Below are 22,205 nucleotides of genomic sequence, written 5' to 3' on the forward strand. Positions count from 1 at the left end.
GGGTTCTGCGCAGGGGCGGTGGCCGGCGCGGGTGGGCGGGGTCGAGGTTGTGGGCGGGGACGCGCTGGTCCCACCCCGTCCAGGCGGGGCCGGAGACGCCTGTGATCCGGGCCTTCGGCGGCGGTCCAGCGGGTTCGCCCCAAAGCTAAACCAGTGCGGGCGGCGGCGTCGCGGTAGCTCGCTGGGCGCGTGGTCAGCCAGAGACCTGAGGGTCCGGGGGGCTGGGGGCGTCCGGGGGAGGGTCCCCAGGGGTGGGACGGTCCCGGGGGAGGATCGCGAAGGCAGGCCCCGGCGGAGGGTCCCAGGCGGTCCCCGGCGGGCCCGAGCGCGCGGCCATGGCCGCGCCCGCCGACGCGCGGCGACTGGGCCGGCTGGTGCAGGACGGCCGGCTGTGCGCCCTGCGCGGGGAGCTGCGGGCGGCTGGGCACGCGGGCTGCGCGGGGCCGGCCGGGGACACCCTCCTGCACTGCGCCGCCCGCCACGGCCGCCGGGACGTCTTGGCCTATCTGGTCGAGGCCTGGGACCTGGACATCGAAGCCGCCAACCGGGACTACAAGCGGCCTCTGCACGAGGCTGCCTCCATGGGCCACCGGGACTGCGTGCGGTACCTGCTGGGCCGGGGGGCCGCGGTCGACTGCCTGAAGAAGGCCGATTGGTAAGTGGTGGGCCTTGCAGAGACCCCCCACCCCCTCCTCGCTGATGGCAGATTCCCACTCTTGGTCGGCCTCCACACTGTAGCCGGTCAGCCTTCCCCTTCAGAACAGAGCATCGTTGCTGCCCTTGTGAGGTTAACTGTTGCAGCCTCCTGCTCCAGACTGCCTCCCGGGATAAGAGCAGAGAGCAGCAGTAAGGAGCATGCTCAGATAGAATAGAATCCAACTACGACTTGCCTGTAGGTACTGCGTGTTGCATAGGCCCCAGACGGGATGTTCTGGAAACATCTAGCTAAATGATTACTGCACCGATGACACTTTTTAACTTTCCGTTTTGAAATTCCTAGTTGTAGCTTCTCAGAAATTTCCAAAGACAAGTGGGAATCCCATGCACCTTCCCCCAGTCTTGCCCCAGAGTTAACATCTTACAGGGGGAGTACAGTAATAAAAAGAAGAAACTGACATTGCTACAATCAGGACACTTACTCAGATTTCACAGTTATACAGGTGAGCACAGGTGAGTGTGTGGGGTGCTCTGTGTGGTTTACCACATGACCACCTCCACAGGCACAGTGTTCACCTCTAGTCCATCAGTTCAGTTCAGTCTCTCAGTCGTGTCTGACTCTTTGGGACCCCATGGACTGCCGCACACCAGGCTTCCCTGTCCATCACCAACTCCCAGAGCTTGCTCAAACTCACATCCATTGAGTTGGTGATGCCATCCAACCATCTCATCCTCTGTCGTCCCCTTCTCCTCCCACCTTCAATCTTTCCCAGCATCAGGGTCTTTTGCATCAGGGTCTTTTCCATTGAGTCAGTTCTTCACATCAGGTGGCCAAAGTATTGGAGTTTCAGCTTCAGCATCAGTCCTTCCAATGAATATTCAGGACTGATTTCCTTTAGGATTGACTGGTTTGATCTTCTTGCAGTCTAAGGGACTCTCAAGAGTTCTCCAACACCACACCTGTAACTATCACATTAAGCAATTGCATTCTGTTGATAGATCCACATGGTTTTCAGTCCTCACTATGTCTGTCCACTCGCTTAGAGGTTTGAACACCTGAAGGTTCATAACATAATGAAGTTCCTGAATGAATCCGCAAGGAATCCCAGATCTTCTATAAAAAAGAATTGCATCAGACAGCCATATAGCTAAATAAAGTGCATCTTGCCCACTGGCATGGGGGAATAGGCCTCCTTATGTTTTGAAGTTTGCACTTTGGCTGTGACTAAGCACAAGACGTTTTCTTCTGCTGCTAGTAAGTTGGTCTAAAGATAGTGGAGGCATATTACCTCTTTTAAAACAGTTCTGTGGATAAAGAATAGCAAGGAGAGAAAAGCCTTCCTCAGTGATCAATGAAAGAAATAGAAGAAAACAATAGAAGGGGAAAGACTAGAGATCTCTGAACTGAACTGAAGATGAAGAAACAGCCTCCCCAAACAACCATCACAAGGGCAAGTTTCATTTGATTGTGAGCTCAGGAAGTGCAGTTACAGAGAGACATTTTTGACTAGTCTCACCTTGCTGGCTTTCTCAAATCCCTTCTTCCCTGGAGTCATTCCCTCTGCGAAGCCCCTTCTTGAAGATTCCAGCCTTCATTCATCCAGGTTTCTCCCTCTTGATCTTTCATTCACTCTCATTACTACATTACCAGAAGCAAAAAACTGAAACATTTTAAATATATCATTGTGTACATGACCATTTCAAATGCCCTAGCTGTCCCAATAAGGACATACTGTATAGCACAGGGAACTTTGCTCCATGTTATGTGGCAGCCTGGATGGAAGCCGGGGTTTGGGGAAGATTGGGTCCATGTATATGTATGGCTGAGTCCCTTCACTGTTCACCTAAAACTATCACAACATTGTTAATCGGCTGTACCCCAATACAAAATAAAAAATTTAAAAAAACGAAAACAAAATTGTCGATAATTAAGTAATACCAAGGCAGTCTCAGGACGAATCCTGGCTGAGACCCATCTAGTTGTGTTGAGCTCCAGCTGGGCCAGACCCTGGGGATAGGAGGTAACCAGGGTCTACCTTGCTTTCCAGGGGTCGTGGGCATGAGAGGGTTCCCAGGTCGCTCAGGGAATAAATACCCTACCAATGCAGGAGATACAAGAGACGTGGGTTAGGTCCCTGGGTCAGGAAGATCCCCCGGAGGAGGACATGGCGATCCACTCCAGTATTCTTGCCCGGGAAATCCCACGGTCAGAGGAGCCTGGTGGGCTACAGTCCACGGGTAGCAGAGTCGGACGTGACTGAGCACGCCACACGCAGGAGCAGATGAGAAGCAGAAGCACAGGATCACTTGGTGAGGGGAGAGGAGTTGACAGTGATATAGTTCAGTCTCCCCAGTTGCGGACACACATCAGGTCAGGAACTTACTGTAATATACTGCTGTTCCACCTGCTCTACCAGTGTAGGCTCCTTTTGGCAAGGCGCTGTGTCAAGTGCTCCTTTTTTCTTTTCTTTATTTATTTTTAAGATATTTATTTGGCCCTGCTTGTGTGTGCATACTCAGTCTCTCGGTCATGTCCGACTCTGCAACACCATGGACTGTAGCCCCCCAGGCTCCTCTGTCCGTGGGATTCTCCAAGGAAGAATCCTGCCATCTCCTTCTCCATCAAATGCTCTTTTTAATGCCTGTTTCACCACAGTTTAATAAAGGGTTACTGATTGAAGTGAATGGGATGATCTAGCAAAATGCCTCTTTTGCAGATATTCAGCACAAACTGTTGTAACTTTGGTGGGTTCTGTCCCAGTTCAATGCTATACTAAAAACTAGTTCAGAAGCACCATTGCCTCCTCCGTGTCTCCCACTTGTAGGGGCACCCATAACACAGTCGTTTTTCCCTGGTTATTTCTCCCAGCTTCCTCAGGGCAGGCAGAGAAGTTGCCAGCCAAAGCTGTTGGCCTGCTTCCCAGATCCCCTGAGTCCTCCAGGTCTTCCGTCTCTGCCATGGGTGTGTGTTTTTCTGAAGCCCTGGTCCCGGGCTTCCAGGGTCTCAGCTTCTACCTGACAGCTTGTCCCATCGGCCTTAGGACTCCTCTGATGATGGCCTGCACGAGGAGAAACCTCGAGGTGATCAGGGATCTTGTGGAGCACGGCGCCAATCCGCTCCTGAAGAACAAAGACGGCTGGAACAGTTTCCACATCGCCAGCCGTGAAGGCGACCCTCTGATCCTCCAGTACCTGCTCACGGTTTGCCCCTCTGCCTGGAGGACAGAGAGCAAGATCGGGAGGACCCCGCTGCACACGGCAGGTGTGGTCCAGACCTGCGGGATGCCCCCCGTGGCAGGGGTGGTACAGGGAAAGTAGGGGGCAGGGAACACAAGCTGGTTTGGGGTGTTTTGGCAAACACTTAGTTTCCAAAGCCAATGTCACTCGGCCCTCAGCTTGCGCTTCTTTCTTGTTTTAGGTGACTTTTCACTTCTGTCTTCTCCTCCCCAGTTAGTTAGATGGTGGTGGTGGTGGTGGTTTAGTCACTAAGTTGTGTCCAACTCTTGCGATCCCCAGGGACTGTAGCCCACCAGGCTTCTCTGTCCATGGAATTCTCCAGTCAAGAACACTGGAGTGGCTTGCCATTGCCATCCACAAGTTAGATGGTAGGCTGCTTGTGTTCCTTACTATGTCTTTGACCTTGGGCAAGGAACTTAATCTCTCCAGCAGGTTTCCTTAGCCACAGAATAATGGCAGCAACGAAGCCCATATCACAGGGTCATGGGGATTAAGGTGCATGCACGTCCCTCAGCATAGCGCTCCACACACAGTGAGCTCAGGATGGCTACGGCTGCTGTTTTCACATCATTATGATGATTATTATTATTAAAAGCAGAAGGAAAGGGGACTATTCCCTCATATCTTCAGTAACACCTGCCATGGTGCTGTCCTTTTAAATAAACACAAACGAGAGTCTGCTCAGTCATGTCTGGCTCTTTGTGACCCCATCGACTGTAGCCAGGCTCCCCTGTCTATGGGATTCTCCAGGCAAGAGTACTGGAGTGGGTTGCCATTTCCTCCTCCAGAGGATCTTCCCGACCCAGAGATCGAACCCGAGTCTCTTGCACCTCCTGGATTGACAGTCAGACTCTTTACCACAGGCGCCACCTGGGAAGCACATGGGTGCTTATAATTAAGTCCCAAAGCCCAGTGGATTGTGACTCATCCAGTGATAATGTCGAATATAATTCTGGGCCACTGTTTTGATTGTTTGGAGTAATTATCCTTAACTCTGGACTAAATATTTGTAGATTATCTTAAATTAGTTAAAAGCGAAAGTGTAGCAGTGTAACATGAAAGAGGCATTAAGCAGCCCAGGAATCCAAATAAAGACGTTTAGACCGTAAGTGGTAGCCTACTGGGCAGTACCTTGAACTTGAATACAGGGCTTTTAGACTTCTCCGAAATCAAGACCTGTGACGTGATATTATTGAGGAGGTAGGCACACAGTTGTTCTGGTCACTGGGGGCAGTTAGGAACCAAGGTATCCTTTTTAAAACTTTGGACATAGGGGCTTCCCTGATGGTCCAGTGGTTTAGACTCCATGCTTCCACTGCAAGGGGCATGGGTTCAATCCCTGGCTGGGCAGCTAAAATTCCACGTGCCTTGCAACACAGCCCTCCACCCCCCCAAAAAAGAAAAAAATTTTGCATATGAGTGGAAAAGCTTCTCTGCTCATAAACTGTTTGATGAGCTCCCCTGCTCTTGTGAAGGAGCAGTCAGCACCCAGTCATTCACACAAAACAGTGGAAAACAGAGAGTCAAAATTCTTTGTTACGGAGGATAGTTATTTTTAGCAACAGAATTAAATTCCTGGTTATTTTGTCATGGATTACTCTCACAATGTTTTATATTTCCCAGGCAAAAACTGCCTGGCCCTAGGGATTTGTAGCGTGAGAATGAGGATGGAGGTTTAGGGTTAAAAGTTTGCCATGAAAGTCTCATAAAGACAGGATGATAAAGTGGGGGCCTTGTACCCGTTAGGTGAAAATATGACCCTTCCCCACTCCTCCAGCTGAATCTGTCTTTTTCTGGGGCAGTGGCAGCCAGCCTAACCTAATACTCCTTCCTGGGAGGCACAGCTACAGGGACGGGGCAGAGAGAGGTGCCAGGAGGGAAGAGTCATTCTAATTTTGCACTAAAAAGCTCTTATTCTCAACTCTCTCCTCCCAGCAATGCATGGCTGTTTAGAGGCAGTAGAGGTGCTTCTTCAGAGGTAAGAACAAAACAGCAAATTGAGGACAATATCTGCTAATTCTGACAGAGTTAATATCTGCTAATTCTGACAGAGTTAGTATCATAAAGAGTTGCTGCGTAAAGAGCTCAGACAAATTGTTCAGAAAGAATCTAAGGTACCAAGAGAGAAATGAAGAAAGGACATAAGCAGATAAAGAAGGTGAAACAATAACAGCTAACAAACCTGGGGAGAAGTTATCCCTTTATCTGTTTGTCCACAAACATTCGTTCACTCACTTTCACGTCAGTTTTGGACACATTGAGTTATGTGTACCTGTGAGACACCCAGGAAGAGTTGTCCAGCGGGTGGTTAGACACAGACCTAGGCCCAGAGGATAGGTGTGGCCGAGATATAGGAGTGGGCCTCGTTGGCATAGAAGTGATGATTGAATCAAGAGGATGGAAGAGGTTACCTAGGAGATGGTGAGTGAAGAAGAGGAGGCTGAATGCAGCACCCTGAGAGCGTCGCTGTGTAGGGCTCACCTGCTTCACGTTGGGACATACGTGTCGTCTGCAGTCATAAATACTCCTTCATTCAACCATCACTTTCTAAGTGCCTCCTATGTGTTAGGCAATAAGCAGAAAACACAGTCCTTTCCCTGACCGCCTGCAGGCTAGTGCGGAAGCCGAGTATAGACACACCATCACAGAAATGTCATAAAATTACAAATTGTGATAATATTGCAAAGGAAAAGCCCACAGTTCTGTGCGGGAGCACGAGTCGTCCCTGTAGATCTGGGGGGAAGACGGCTCTGTGAAGTCTCCTTGAAGCTGCATTGCGAAGGATGCCTTGGAGGTGGCGAGGTGAAGAATGGTGCTGGGATGTTCCAGGCAGAGGGTCGAGCAAGTGCAAAGGCAGCAAAGGGCCAGCAGCTAGAGGAGCAGAAGGAGGTGGGACAGGCAGGATTGTTGAAGGTAGGAACAGAAGAAGATGGGACAGGTAGGAGGTGGGGCTGAGAAAAAGGAGAGATGGGTAGGACCTCAAAGAAGATAGGAACACAGTAGAAGGTAGGAACGGAAGGAGGTGGGACAGGTAGGAGGTGGGGCTGAGAAGAAGGGGAAACAGGTAGGACCATGAAGAAGGTGAGAACAGAAGAAGATGGGACAGCCAGGAGGTGGGGCTGAGAAAAAACGGAGACAGGTAGGACCACTAAGATAGGAACACAGAAGGTAGGAACGGAAAAAGGTGAGACAGGTAGGAGGTGGGACCAAAAAGAAGGGGAAACAGGTAGGACCACGAAGAAGGTGGGAACAGAAGAAGATGGGACAGCTAGGAGGTGGCGCTGAGAAAAAAGGGAGACAGGACCATGAAGATAGGAACACAGGAGAAAGTAGGAATGGAAGAAGGTGGGATAGGTAGGAGGTGGGGCCAGGAAGAAGGACTGCAGAAAAGGTGGGAGCAGAGAAGTAGGAACGGAAGAAGGTAGGACGGGTAGGCAGTGGGGCCAAGAAGAAGGAGAGATAGGTAGGACCACGAAGAAAGTAGAAACAGAAGAAGAGAAGAGGACGGGAAGGAGGACAGATAGGCTTGGGACCGAGAAGTGGGACAGGCTGAAGGTGGTTTCCTTAAGCACAGGGAGGAGAGGCCCGAGGGACCTGGAGAAGTAAGTAGGTTCCACGTAGTCCTGACCTACGAGGTTATGTTGAGCTTTTAGACTTTGTCCTTTGTGGTTGGGAAGCAGTCAAAGGTTTTACTAGGAGTGGCCGTACCCTAATTATGTGATGAAAAGGTTACTCCGTTGGGGTGAGAACAAAATGGCTGGGGAGGAACTAAAGAGAAAAACTGGTAGGAGGCTGTTGCCTGTTGCCTCCGTCTTAAGGGGGGAAGACGAAGATGGAAAGAAGGATACCAATTTGTTTCACATGCTGGATGGAGAATTGAGAGATTTGAGATTGGCTGTGAGTGATAACAGGTGACTTTAAAGCTCTGCATGAGAAGCTGGAGTGATGACAGTCCCTAAAATGGGGAGTTGGGGGAGGAGCAGGTTTGCTGGGACACCAACATGCTTCCCAGACGCTGAGGCAGGGACACAAGGCAAGCACACCCAAGTCCTCACAGACCCTCTGTAAGGCACGTGGGCCAGAGTCAGCGCTGTCGGGTTTGAAGCAGTGACTATTGCTTTGGGTCTGGGCTCCAGGTGCCAGTACGAACCGGACTGCAGAGACAGGTGTGGCCTCACGCCCTTCATGGACGCTGTTCAGTGTGGCCACACGGACGTGGCCAGGCTGCTTCTCGAAAAGCACAAGGTAGAGAAATGGTTTGGTTCTGTCCCTTCGGTTGTTCCTACAAGTTTTACCCCAGGGGATAAACAGGAAGCATGGTGATTCAGATAGTGGGTTCAGATCTCAACTCTGCCACCTTCCCCACTGTAGGCCCCCTTTACCTCTTTAAGCATCAGTGTTTCCATGTGTAAAACAGACAAGTTTCACTTTTTCACAGGGTTACTGTAAGGATTAAATAATGAAATGTACAGAAAGCAGTTACCAAAATGTCTTCAATAAAACAGCAGCTGTTTCATAGTAATAACAACAACGACTCTCCCTAGTGCCTATACTTTTTTGGCACCTTGGCGTTGAATCTTAAGCACTTCTTTGGTTAGAGCATCTTTTGAGAATCCGGCAAAAGCTCTGTTTGATCTACCCAGAAAAACATATGTAGACGGCAGAGTTTTGCCAAAACGTCAGAAAGTCTGTGGACCCAAGTGTCTGTGCTCCTTTTGCTCATGTCCGTCCTCACCTCCTAGGCTTGCGTGTCCGCTGAGGACTCACTGGGGGCCCAGGCCATCCACCGGGCAGCGGTCACTGGGCAGGATGAAGCCATCCGATTCCTGGTCTCGGAGCTTGACGTCAATGTTGATGCCAGAGCAGGGTCCACCCATCTCACGGCACTTCACTTCGCAGCTAAGGTTTGCCTCTTTCGAGAACGATGTTCCAGCTCCATAAGGGCTTGCCTAACCCTGTTGATGAGTAACCTGTAGTCCTGGTTCTTCTGCTCCATCTCTTTGGAAGAAAGAAACTGCCCATAACATACTCTTGAAATGGTCCTGATTCTGAAGCCCTGGGTCCCTTTACATAGAAACCTGTGTCTATTTGTTTCTAGGTAAAAAAGAAAAGCCCTTTACTCCGTGTAATGCCCACACTAGGTGTTCCCTCTCACCCTTTTTGTTTTCAGGAATAATGTTATTTGAAGCCATAAAAATCCATCATATGAAATTCCTAGCTCTTGATCCTTTTACTGGATTTCAGAAGATTTCTTTAGCTAAGACAAGGGAATTGCATTTACTGGGCTCTCTGAAACTGATATATGAAGGGCTTCCCTGGCAACTCAGTGGTAAAGAACCCACCTGCCAACGAAGGAGATGGGAGTTCGATCCCTGGGTCTGGAAGATCCCCTGGGAAAGGAAATGGCTACTGTTGACTAAAAAAGATGTACAACTTGAGAGTTGCGAGTTAAGTTTTATTTGGGCCAAAATGAGGCCTGCAGCCCGGGAGGCAGCATCTCAGATACCTCTGAGAGACTGCTCCAGAGCGGCAGTGGGGGAAGGCCAATATATATATAAGGTTTTGGTGAAGGGGGAGTTCCATACCATAAAATACTCATTTTACAAAAGGTTTTTTTTCTTAGTCATGAGGATCTGATGTCACCATGAAGGGATTTAGTGCTTCTCTAGATATGAGGAGATGCAAGGATTGAGATCATAAAATCTTCCTAAAAACATCCATCTATCTATAAAGACCTGTCCCACCAGATTCCCTGGAGCACAGAGCGCCTCCCACCAGCCTGAACTCCCTCAGGGGTTGTTGAAGGTCAACAGCTATAGCAGCATGAGGTTCTGTCTCCACAGAGGCAGATGGCAAATGCCTTTGTTGTTCAGTCATTGGCAGTGCTCTTGGTAAGTGCCAATTGTAGTTGACACTACCCACTCCAGTATTTTTGCCTGGAGAATCCCCGTGGACAGAGGAGCCTGGCGGGCTACAGTCCATAGGGTCGCGTAGAGTCGGACACAACGACTAAACAACCACAACAACTGATGCATGAAGTATTGAAAGAGTCCAGAACTTTTTGCTAGGAGAGTAGTTGGCTTACACCCTCCTCTTTCACAAGATGTGAGTGTTTTGTGTATAATCTTTAACATTATTGGCTGCCTGCCTTTCCTTGTTTCCTAGCAACAGGAATAGATGTTCTTCTGGGGACCTGCACTCTCCTACCTATGTTCCCCTTTGACAACATGGGTATATAGTTCAGGGTGGGCTGAGTGTGTGGTCTGGGACCACAGGGGGCCAAAAGCTAGTAGGAAGATTGAACCTGCAGCCTTGCTTTCCACCTCAGCAGTTACTGATGGGCTGACTGGCCGGCCGTAAGGTGTGTCAGTTGCTTCACAAAGGACAATGCCAGCTGTGATAAGAATCCCATCCGAGGAGGTTACATTGTATTCCAGTCTATTTTCTCCCCTAAGGGGTTAGCAAAGAGCATGTTTGCTTGGAAGTTTTAGAATTGTGTCTTTTAAGAAAATCACAAGATTTGAACTCCTTACACTGAGATGAAACCCAGCCATGCACCATTGTGTGCGTGCTCAGTCATGTCAGATTCTTGTATGACCCCCTAGACTGTAGCCCACGAGAATCCTCTGTTTATGAGATTCTCCAGGCAAGAAGCCTGGAGTGGGTTGCCATTTCCTTCCCCAGAAACCCAACAATAGTGGTCAATAATTTGGCCTCAAAGTTGATCATCTCTCTTCTAATAACTAAACATCACCTGCATTTTAATTTAATGATTGATACTGGATTTTGATAGTAATGTGATGAGCCTTTAGATATGAAAATTCAGTTTTAGCAGTTAAGTACTTTAGTTAAGTACTTTTGATGCTTTCAAATTGTGGTGCTGGAGAAGACTCTTGAGAGTCCATCGAACAGCAAGGAGATCCAACCAGTCAATCCTGAAGGAAATCAACCCTGAATATTCGTTGGAAGGGCTGAAGCTAAAGCTGAAGGTCCAGTACTTTGGCCACCTGATGTGAAGAACTCACTCATTGGAAAATAGCCTGATGCTGGGAAAGATTGAAGGCAGGAGGAGAAGGGGGTGACAGAAGATGAGATGGTTGGATGGCATCACCGACTCAATGGACATGAGTTTGAACAAACTCCAGGAGATAGTGAAGGACAGGGAATCCTGGCATGATGCAGTCCACGGGTCACAAAGAATTGGACATGACTGAGCAACTGAACAACAACTTTAGAAAAAGCACCTAATATGCAGTAGAGTGGTGTTTAAGGCTTGCTTTTGTCATCACTACAGTGTTAACACGTTTATTTCAACACTCAGGAAGGTCACGTGAGCACAGTGCAGACACTCTTATCCTTGGGTGCTGACATCAACTCCAAGGATGGAAGAAATCGATCAGGTATGACCTCATTTTACATGGACTTTGAAAATTGTTAGTAAGCCGGATGTAAACAGTGAACTTTTATGTTAGAAAAATTCGTCTTAATATTCCTCAGCTCAGTTGGTAAAGAATCTGCCTGCAATGCAGGAGACCCGGGTTTGATTCCTGGGTCAGGAAGATCCTCTGGAGAAGGAAATGGCAGCCCACTCCAGTCTTCTTGTGTGGAGAATCCCATGGTTAGAGGAGCCTGGCAGGCTACAGGCCATGGAATCGCAAGACTTGGTCACAACTGAGCGATTAAACCACCACCAAACAAAATTAACAGTGAACTTTTATGTTTGAAAAATTAGTCTTAATATTATTCCTCTAATAGCTCAGCACCATTTAATTCAAATAACATATCCATTTGCAAAGCTATATAACTATTGCTGTTACCATGGCAACAATGATACTTTACTGCCGCTACTATTACTGTGTTCATAGTAGCTTAAACCACTTAACATATGTGCCATCCAAGCACTTTTTTTTTTAACTTTTTGTTTTGTCTTGGGGTGTAGCCAATTAACAATGTTGTGATGGTTTCAGCGAACAGCGAAGGGACTCAGCCATACATACACGTGCATCGATTCTCCTTCAAACCCCCCCTCCCATCCAGGCTGGTGCACAACACTGAGCAGAGTTCCCTGTGTCCAAGCACTTTCTGTGTTAATCCGTGATCCCACCAGCCCCCGGGGTGTCACGTGCATTCTTCATAGGCCGTCTCTTGGAATGTATTTTAAAACCTTAATCACTGTAATTTTTTAGATTCGAGGCTCAGAAAGATATTTTTAGAGCTAACCCCTTAGTCTTGGGCTTTGGAATAAATTTTCTTAGTAGCATTCTGTGCAGAGAAGTCAATGGCACCCCACTCCAGTACTCTTGCCTGGAAAATCCCATGGACGGAGGAGCCTGGTAAGCTACAGTCCATGGGGTCGCTCAGAGTCGGACACAACTGAGCGACTTCACTTTCACTTTTCCCTTTCATGCACTGGAGAAGGAAATGGCAACCCACTCCAGTATTCTTGCCTGGAGAATCCCAGGGACGGGGGAGCCTGGTGGGCTGCCGTCTATGGGGTCGCACAGAGTCGGTCACGACTGAAGCGACTTAGCAGCAGCAGCAGCAGCATTCTGTGCATCAGTGACCATCTTGCCAGGGTTTAGTTTGACCTGTGATGCTTCAAGGCTCACAGGTAACCCGCCCCTCACTCCAGGGCTGCAGATGGAGGCCACTGAGTCCAGGGACACAAACTTTCTCCTGATGGCAGGGGAGCAGGACCCAGGCTCTTCTGGCCCCCAGGAAGCAGACTGCAAAGCCTCAGTGCCAGTTTCTAACCAGAGTGGGAAGGTGTGTCAGCAGTTTTTCTTTCTGTTACATCTTTCTTTCTCATAGTGATATTTTTAACTTATACAGTGAATTCACAAAACTTTGAAAATGCCTTCTGTACCACTTAAAATCTCCTGGTTCTCATTAATTTGCTGAGTACATGTCAGTTGTGTCCGACTCTTTGTGACCCCCTAGACTGTAGCCCAAGCTAGGCTCCTCTGGCCATGGGATTCTCCAGGCAAGAATACTGGAGTGGGGTGCCATGTCCTCCTCCAGGGGATCTTCCTGACCCAGGGATCAAACCCGGGTCTCTTGCGGCTTTTGCATTGTCAGGTGGATTCTTTACCACTAAGCCACCTGGGCTTCCCTGGTGGTTCACACGGTAAAAAAATCTGCCTGCAATGTGGGAGGACCAGGTTTGATCCCTGGGTTGGGAAGATCCCCCTGGAGAAGGGTATGGCACCCCACTCGAGTATTCTTGCCTGGAGAATCCCATGGACAGAAGAGCCTGACTCGGGCTACAGTTTGTGGGGTTGAAAAAGAATCAGACATGGCTCATTAACTTACTTCTGTGTTTTAGACAGGTCTCAAATCCTCCCCAATAGGTTCTGTTACTTTTAAAACCATTTCTGACCAAATCAGGTTAAAAGGAAAAATGTTTAGATCCAGAATAGACAAAGTCATAGGCATGAATATGGAACTATGAAATCTGTGCAGCTGAAGGAACCAGAGTTTCTATCAGGGGCACCCAGCTCTCCTGTCTGTACTGCTGTGAGTGATGCCCTGAGCTGGGTCCTCTGTCCCCACCCAGCCCTGCACCTGGCCTGCGCGGGGCAGCACACGGCCTGTGTCCAGTTCCTCCTGAGCTCCGGGCTCCAGGACTCTCCGGACATCACAGGTGCCCTGGCTCAGCATCTCACACGGAGTCCCGACGTCCTTCAGTGCTTCAACCACAGCGCGACGGCTGAGGGTGTTTCCAGAGGTGGACAGTGAATCCACAGGAACACATGTGCTGCTGCTTTAGTCGCCAGCAGGTGCAGTGAAATAGGCCGGGAGCCGGTGTTTTCTGCACGCCCCCTCGGGTGGAGGACTGCCCCCCCCAGGATGAGGCGGCTGGCTTCCTGGCTTGATGACAGCCCATTGCACAGTTGGGCTCTTTCCAGGGTCTCTGATTCACTTCTTCTACCTTCGAGTGAAGTTGATGATGGGGATGAAGTCGGCATCTGGAATCCTTAGGGAAGCATGAAAATACAGGGTGAGGAACCCTGGTGGTTCAGAAGTTAAGACTGCGCTTCCACTGCAGGGGCCAAGGTTCAATCCCTGTATCCCTGGAGGTATAGCCAAAAAGTAAAATAGTTTTTTAAAAAAAGAAAATACAGTGTGCAGACTGTTATGTCTGAGATGTTTTATAATAAATCATGTGTGGAAAGGCCATGATAATAACATTTAGAATGTAGCAACTTGCCATTGCCTTGAGCCACAAAACATGACTGGCCTGTTTACTTTCTTCTTTCACAGGCTTTTCATTGGTCATTACACTGGTTTAGCTTTTGGTTTCAAAGCCAGGAAGGAAATGCTAGGATCTATTTACATAGATGTTTACAAGCAGTTAATGGAAATGCTTCTGTATTCTAAACTCTGCTTCTGGTGTTAACCATTAAAACATTTAATGTGCATTAAAGCATTTAATTAAACATTTAAAGTTTAATTAAAACATTAAACTATAATGTCTTAATCCTGAGGTTATTGTTTTTTTAATGACAATTCTGTATTGGCTCGCTTTGGATAATAAATGCATCTAAAAACACATCAAAGGTATTTTCAAGCCTTTTTCATAACCTCGTTTGAAGGATGGTGTTTGTTCTTGAAGCCACAGGTCGAGTGTCCTGTCCCCCCGCCCACAGAAAGTGATTTGTGACTCTCCAATAAATGAGACACTTGACATCATAACTTGAAGAAATTCTGTAGCAACTTAGATTGAAGATAGGATAAGTCCTCCAGCATTTGGATTCTTTTTCTTTTTTTTAACACAGAGAATAATTATCAGCCCCAGCCAATCTGTTAAAGAAAAATGTATGTGTCAATCACAAGCAACTCAGTCCCCTCGTTCAGAGTAATCTGGTGGGAACTTAATAGATGTAGCAAGAATGTTGAGTTCTTCACTATTCCCAGACAGCGCTGGTGGATTTTTATCCCTAGCAACCAGATAAATGCTCTGGTAGAAACAGGGTGGGCTTCCCAGGTGGCTCAGTGGTAAAGAACCTGCCTTCCAATGCAGGAGACATGGCTTTGATCCCTGGGTGTGGAAGATCCCATGGAGAAGGAAATGGCAACTCACTCCAGCATTCTTGCCTGGGAAATCCATGGACAGAGGAGCCTGGAGGGATACAGTCAATGGGGTCACACAGAGTCCGACATGACTGAGCGAGTAACACAAACAGCAACAGAAACACACTGTGACCTCTGAGTCACACACTCTCCACCTGTACCTCCTTGAGCTGCACCTTTACTGCTGCCCCGGAGGTGTCTCTGTGTCACTTACTCTGGGTCTGAGGGTGGCTTGTGAGCAGGACCCCTACTTGCAGGTGGGACAGGAAGACCTGCTGGGTGCTGCCCATCTCCCCTCGGTGCACACGTGATGCAGCTTTTCCTCTGCAGGGACTGCTCGCAGGTGCCTTCCCGTCCGAGCTATGCTTCTGATGTACACACTTACCATGACGCTCGTCTATGGGGTTGCAGCTGGTTCCCCAGGCCGCGGCTCTCCATCTGAGAGGCTCTTGTTAACTGGACCCGGGCTGTCAGATGGACTGCCAGAACCACTGGGCAGCCAGAGAGGGCAGTGATGACGATAACATTCACTGGCAAAGATAGGGCGGTGACACAGTTACAACCTGTTCCTGCAATAGTGACACACTGAGAATGCTAATCCAGGGGTGGTGATCATTAGCATTATTCCCTCACTTCCTAATTGTAGGTACTTTTCTCACTTCCTTTGGGTCTTCACTAAATGGGGCCCTTCCCTGGCCACATGCTCTAAAATTCCTTTCCCTCCTTCAACGTTATATCTTCTTCCCTTAGTTTCTGCTTCCTCCGTAGCACTGACCACTAAGGAATACACCATACAGCTTGAGTTGTTTCTTTTGTCTACTCTCTGTCTCCCCAGCTAGAAGGTAAGCTCCTCGGCCGGGGCTTCTGTGTCTCTTGCTCACTCACTGTAGCTACAGGCCCCAGAACAGCCCTGGCACGTGTGATCTTGATGCGGTCAGTGAGTGGAGGATGACTCCCGTGGTCTTGAGCACTGACCGCGTCCTGCATGCTGCACTGAGCACCCTTCCTAGCCAGCCTCGTCCTTCCCTGGCTCTTCCGCAGTGCAGCCCTTCTGACCATCCTCGGCCTCAAGCATCCTTTCTCATCCCGACCTGCCCTTGGTCCCCGGCTCCTCGGCACTGCCGGTCCCTGCCCCCAGCTTCCAGCTGCTGCTCTAGTTCTCAGGGACCTCACTGCCAGTTCAGGTGACGTCCTTCGGCCCTCCCGTTCCTGATGCTTTCAGTTCAGCGATCGATCACCCCCGCCTTCCAAAAGCTGGTTTCCTGTCACCGCCAACAACCTGCTTCTGGGCTTTGCTCTCTGTTTCCTTTCCCGTCTCCGTCAGGCCCTGACCTGTACGAGCTTCTGTCCCCGCTCCATCCTGCACAGCCACGTCTCACCCACTCTCATCCCACTGTCCCTGACTACTGAGTCCCTCCTGCCCTAACCCTCTGCTGCTGGCTGTACGTTTTTGCATGGATGTCCTAATCCGGCCTCACATCCAGCTCACTTAAAACCTAGCCCCCCGCTAAAATCAGAAATTTTGAAAACATTTAAGTCAACTATACCCCAATATAACATAAAAAGTAAACATAAAAAGACCTGTGCTCCCCCAAACTCCCTACATTCATTCCAGAGCCGGCACACTACCCTCCCCCGGCCTCCCTGGGACCTTCCTTGGGCAGGAGGCCCAGCCATCTGGTCGGCTCCACCCCACAGTGACTCCCTGGTCCCAGCTTCAGCTTTGCATTCTGACGGACGCTGCCGCAGCCCCTCCAACCCACCCCCCTGCAGCCATCGGAGCTCTGCCGTGACCCAGCGTGCTGACCGCTGATGCCGTCTCCCCGTGTCCCCTCCCAGAGAGTGGCCGCCACCTGCCCTGGGGTTCCCAGCGCCCCACCCACGACTAGCACCCAGAGGCTGTGGGCAGTCCTGAGAACACAGCTGACCCACGTGAAATTTCAGGGCGGAGGTTGGGAAGAAATACAAGCAATTGCTGTCATTTGAAAATAGCTGGAACGCCACACATTTTACATATATGTGTGTAAAAAATATATATATATGTGTATATATACAAGATATTATTTACAACAACAACAAAAAATTTTTAAAGGAATTGCAACAGGGAAAACAAAGTGCAAAACTCAAACCCAGAAAATGAGAGCTCTGTGCCCATGGCAGTTTATACAGCATCCCATTCCTAGAGCCACCAGCAGGTGGCGGGCCAGAGCAATATAGCATTTATTCTCCCAGGATTTTTTAAGGCTAAAAGACTAACTGAAAGCCTTGAGTGAACAGATACAGCCTGGATGCAGTGGAGTATGTCTGTTATGGATTAGTCTCTGATAACTTCAGAGCAGCTCTCAGAGTTCTAGAGCGTTCTCCTGTCCCAGCCTGCAGCATGCATGGGCTTTATTTTTCCCTGTTTCGTTGAAAAATTCATCATCAACCAATATTCAGATGAACATGAAACACCTAGGAACAAAGTCCTGCTTGCTGGTTACCTTGTCCCTTGGTCCACAGCTCTGGGTCTCTCACATGCTCCCCACTCTCCCAGCTGATAAGAGCTTAGCTAGCTCAGTTTAACCATTTAATATTAGACTGAAACCAAAATCACTCAGTGAGAAAAGTCTGCAAGCTGACATAGAGAGCAATACAGCAGGCGAAAGAGAGGGTAGAGCAAATGGAGAGAGTAGCATTAAAACATACACATTACCATGTGTAAAATAGATAGCCAGTGAGAATTTGTCGTATAGCACAGGGAGCTCAAATCCAGTACTCTGTGATAACCTAGGGGGTGGGATAGGGAGGTAGGTAGGAGGGAGGTTCAGGAGAGAGGGGACATATGTATTCCTATAGCTGATTCATGTTGATGTGTGGCAGAAACCAACACAGAACTGTAAAGCAATTATCCTCCAATTAAAATAGAAATTAAAAAAAAGTCTGCAGGTCAAGAAAAACACGTCCTTCAAAAGCAAAGAAGGAACCATTTGCTCCATGAGTGTGGATCCCATAAACTTGCAAAACCCTCCCCCTTCCTGACCTTATACACGTGCCTGTGGGGAAGGCAGATCAATAAAACGTTCACACACATCACTGTTCCTTCTCAGAGCTTCCTTCCACTCTATCCACACCTCCCTTGTTGCCTCCATTAGTTAGGATATCAATTCTGCTCCCATAGTTAAGACCCAAAATAACAGTGGCATACACACAAATGTATTTCTGCCCCAAGTAAGAGCCTGGGTAAAGCCAACTCAGGGTGAGTTAGGACAGCTGGAGACAGGCAGACCCCCGATGTCAGTGGTCTGGGCCCTAAGCCTGCTCCCCAGCCTGTGAAGGGAGTCGTGTCCCCTTTGAGGAAGGTAGGTGTATCAATCCCATTCGAGTCCCGCAGGCCGCAGCTTAGCCAGAGTCTAACGGACACTGTGGGTCAGGGATCGTCTGGCATTGATGCTGCTGGTTGGCTGCTCAGGTTTTTGCAGGGGTCTCTCCCAGAGGCCTCTCTCTATGGGCTGGTGTGAGCGTCTTCATGGGGTAGGGGCTGGGGTCCCAGAGGTGAGCATCCAGAGAGGGGAGAGTCCACACTGCCTTTCCCCATCTGCCATCGGTCAGGGTCGGCTGGGGAAGTCTCGCCCAGCTTCAGGGGCAAGGCAAACAACCTCTACCTCGGGGGAAGGGGTTTGGGGATGGTAGACAAGTTCCAGACCAGGTGGGACAGCAGGTGGGCCTGGAACTGCTGTGAGAGCCCCTATCCACACCGCCCGCCCCCCACGTCTATCTGGCCTGAATTCCTATAATGGCCTCTGACTGCTCCTGCTTCCTCCACTTTTATGCTTCCCTTCATGTAACTCTCATGAGCAGCCCCCAAAGCTGATAACACATCTGAAGGTTTCCCCTGCTTGCAGACTTATCGTCTCCACTTGGGGTGGAGCACGCACGGTTCTACACTGCCTGCGGTCCCCTGCCTCCCACCCACCATGTAGAAAACCTCTCTCTGGGTCCCACTTCCCTGCCTTCAGTTCCCCAAACTAACCAGACTTTCTTACACTTCAGTGTCTTCTGGAAATTTCTCTTGACTTGTCCTGTGGGTTCCTCCTGTTCATCCCAGCCCCCAACAGCCTCAGAGCAGCCCTCTGCCACACTCTGTTCCATCCCTTCACATAACTGCTCGTAACTGGCCTGAGAACACCAGGCTTTTCTGCAAAATGAAAACCCACAAGATCAGGGTCCACGTCTGCTTTGCATTTGGCATAGCGTGCATGCATGCTAAGTCGCTACAGTCATGTCCGACTCTTTGTAACCCCATGGACTGTAGCCTGCCAGGCTCCTCTGTCCTTGGGATTCTCCAGGCAAGAATGCTGGAGTGGGTTGCCATTTCCTCCTCCAGGTGGCATGGGTGGGCCCCACGTAAGTCTTTGTGGAATGAGTGAAGGGTCAGTGAGGGACAGCGAACAGAGGATCAGCCTGTGCCCTCAGGAAGCTGACGTCTGTAACAGGAGCAGGGCTTGTTCTGTGACTACATCAGGGCTCTGGTGGTGGAGCCGTGTGAGGAGACAGCTTCTTGGAAGACATGGCATCTGGGCTGGGCCTGGAAAGGTGGAAATCATGTTGATATTTGGAGACGGTGGGCAAGGGTTTCCTGAGCAGAGTCAACAGCAAGGATGTGATACAACGTGGTCAGGGTTGCCAGAGAAGATGCAATTACATTTGAATTTCAGATAAACCACGAAAGTTTTTTTATTATAAATACATCCCAAATATTTCACAGGATGTAATTCCACTGAAAAAGCATTTGTAGCTTATCTGAAGTTTAGATTTAACTGGGTGTCCCAGATTTTGCCAGGTCTGGCGACCCTAAATGAGACCCCAGTTCACAGAGAATACTTGCCTCTCCTGGTGGGTTTCTGCTGAAGAGTGGTGCCTTTGTTTCCCATCTCTGTCCCAGGGACAGAGACCTGTCACATGAAGAGTCACGTGGCTCCTCTGGGCATTGCTGCCCAGGCGATGCTGTCTTCATGTACCCCCAAGCTCACCGCTGCTGAGTCAGGGCAGGTGTGTAAGATAAAAGAAAGGAAGCGGACTTTGGCAGCAGAGAACTCTGTTTAAGACACAACCCTGCATCTCCCCATCCAGGAGAATTCAGACCAAGTGACTCAATATTCTCATCTGTAGAAAGGCCACAATGCCTACCTGCCAGAAGGGTCCGAGTACAACACCGGGCACATCAAAGGCACTGTGCGAAGGGCTGGCTCTCTGACATCCTCATTTGCTTTGTAACCTGTCATTAAAAGCATCGCCACTGCTTGTCATACAGTGTCGGTTTCCCCAATTGCAACAGAGAACAGTATTATCAAAATTTCTTAGATTTTTAAATCTAAGAGTCCATCCAGTCCAGTCAAGGCTCAGCAAAGTTCAATAACTTGTCTGCTCTTCAGCCAAGCATCTGAAAACCCAGCTGGCCCCCTGCCCTCTTAAGTCACAGGCTTGATGCTCCCTGCATGTCCAGTCAGCCAGACCCGAGCTCTTGAAGGCATCAGAGTGCATCACTGCTTCTTTCCAATAATCAAGAGGTTTTCTGTCCTTTAAATATCAGTGACAAGGACTTCCCTGCTGGACCAGTGGCTGAGACACCATATCCCAAGTCAAGGGGCCCAGGTTCAATCCCTGGTCAGGGAACTAGATCCTGTATGCCGCAACTAAGACCTGGTGCAGCCAAGATAAATAAATAAAAAGTTTTAATAAATAAATAAATATCAGTGAGAATTGTGCCAAGGCAGGAACTTCAGTTTCCCTTCCAGCTGCCTGAATATAATCCAGGGAAAGAAAAACCTGAGAAATTATCTGACCTCTTCTCACTGGCCTCAGCAGGGAGCTTGACTTCCTGGTGCGGTGAATTTCCTATACACACACACACACACACACACACACACACACACACACACAGGTCTTTCTCTTTTTTTTTTTATTCAGCACACAGAACATAACAAGCAAACACTTTTACTATGCAGGTGTCAGTCTAGACTGAAAGTGGGTTGCTAGCAACAAGACAGTTAACCAGCCCGGCCACACTTCCCCTGCTTTGCCTTTTGGTTTTCACTTCAGTGTCATTTCTCCAAATCAAAGGAGCTCACGGGGGGGGGGGGGGGGGGGGGGGAAGCTGCAGAGCCTGAGGGCATGTACCTGGCATTCTTCCACCACTCTGATTGCTGGGGTTAATTGATCTTCGCCATATTTTTTCCAAATGTCAAGGAAGCGTGGGGGAAGGGGGAGAGAAGCAGCGGCTGTGACTGCACTTCTCAGACATCCCAGCTTTGCGATCCACTGCAACAGCTGGGCTGGTTCACCCACTCGCCAGAGTCCAAAGATGGGACAGGGGTCCCCAGAGCTCAGGGATAAACAATAATCTTCCCTCTTCTCTTAATCCAGTGATGGGGTGGTGCTCTCTGTAGGCAAGCTGCTGTTCAGTCGCTCAGTCCTGTCTGACTCTTTGTGACCCCATGGACTGCAGCACTCCAGGCTTCCCTGTCCTTCACCATCTCCTGGATCTGTAGGCAAGTAACATCCTTTAACGGAGAAGGCAATGGCACCCCAACTCCAGTACTCTTGCCTGGAAAATCCCATGGACGGCGGAGCCTGGTAGGCTGCAGTCTATGGGGTTGCTAAGAGTCAGACACGACTGAGCAACTTCACTTTCACTTTTCACTTTCATGCATTGGAGAAGGAAATGGCAACCCACTCCAGTGTTCTTGCCTGGAGAATCCCAGGGACGGGGGAGTCTACTGGGCTGCTGTCTATGGGGTCGCACAGAGTTGGACACGACTGAAGCGACTTAGCAGCAACATCCTTTAAAAGAATTAGCCCATGAGAAAGTGTGAGGGGCGGGGACAGGGAGGGACAGAAAAAGAAAAAAAAAGATCAACCCACAAAACACCTGGAACCAGTTCTTCTTTACAAGTAGTTTTCAAATCAGTAACAAGACAGTTCTCTAGGTATTTTCACCAGAGCAAATCTCAAGACAGATGGTCCCCCTGGCCAACTGGAGAGTAAATAGGTCCAAGGCTATGTTATAAGTGAAATACTCAGTTCTACAGGAAGACTTGAAAAATACCTCTGAGTGAAGTAAGAGGAGGTTATGCTGAGGCTGTGATTTAGAGTGTGTTTAGTGCCAAGATTTGAGAGTGTACTCCCCGAGAAAGAAGCCCATCACTGCCTCCAGGAGGGAGGAGGAGGTTCCTGGAGGCAGGGGCTCCTTTGGGTTG

At 49.2% G+C, this 22,205-nt stretch overlaps 2 protein-coding genes across 7 annotated transcripts in view; one reads left to right on the forward strand and one right to left on the reverse strand.

Annotated features, from left to right (window-relative positions):
* Positions 1 to 81: 81 nt before the first annotated feature.
* Positions 82 to 14,448, forward strand: ANKRD16 (ankyrin repeat domain 16). 2 transcript variants are annotated; one of them, XM_081560536.1, is made up of 8 exons: positions 82 to 655; positions 3,699 to 3,919; positions 5,830 to 5,872; positions 8,031 to 8,139; positions 8,637 to 8,798; positions 11,216 to 11,294; positions 13,451 to 13,673; positions 13,803 to 13,986. In XM_081560536.1, the coding sequence occupies exons 1-7, from the start codon at positions 336 to 338 to the stop codon at positions 13,630 to 13,632; spliced, it is 1,116 nt and encodes a 371-aa protein (XP_081416662.1). In that variant the 5' UTR covers positions 82 to 335; the 3' UTR covers positions 13,633 to 13,673; positions 13,803 to 13,986. The 2 variants fall into 2 exon arrangements, with proteins under 2 accessions (XP_081416662.1, XP_081416661.1); XM_081560535.1 differs by having other exon boundaries at positions 13,451 to 14,448.
* The window catches only part of LOC145533337 (uncharacterized), a 40,629-nt gene continuing 30,967 nt past the window's right edge, over positions 12,544 to 22,205 (reverse strand). For 2 of the 5 annotated variants that reach the window (XM_081560542.1, XM_081560541.1), the window contains exons 2-7: positions 21,127 to 21,491; positions 20,137 to 20,224; positions 18,993 to 19,144; positions 15,353 to 15,497; positions 14,906 to 15,016; positions 13,947 to 14,697 (exon numbers count right to left, since the gene is read on the reverse strand). In XM_081560542.1, coding sequence (XP_081416668.1) covers positions 14,974 to 15,016; positions 15,353 to 15,497; positions 18,993 to 19,144; positions 20,137 to 20,224; positions 21,127 to 21,133 — 435 coding nt within the window. In that variant the 5' untranslated portion in view covers positions 21,134 to 21,491 and the 3' untranslated portion in view covers positions 13,947 to 14,697; positions 14,906 to 14,973. Of the gene's footprint in view, positions 13,871 to 13,946; positions 14,698 to 14,905; positions 15,017 to 15,352; positions 15,498 to 18,992; positions 19,535 to 19,834; positions 19,985 to 20,136; positions 20,225 to 21,126; positions 21,492 to 22,205 lie in introns of those variants that run through there. The other 3 variants (XM_081560543.1, XM_081560544.1, XM_081560545.1) reach the window with 3 other exon arrangements.

The sequence above is a fragment of the Giraffa tippelskirchi genome, chromosome 13 (assembly GCF_054371585.1).
Source record: "Giraffa tippelskirchi isolate mGirTip1 chromosome 13, T2T-mGirTip1v1.2.pri, whole genome shotgun sequence".
NCBI lineage: Eukaryota > Metazoa > Chordata > Mammalia > Artiodactyla > Giraffidae > Giraffa > Giraffa tippelskirchi.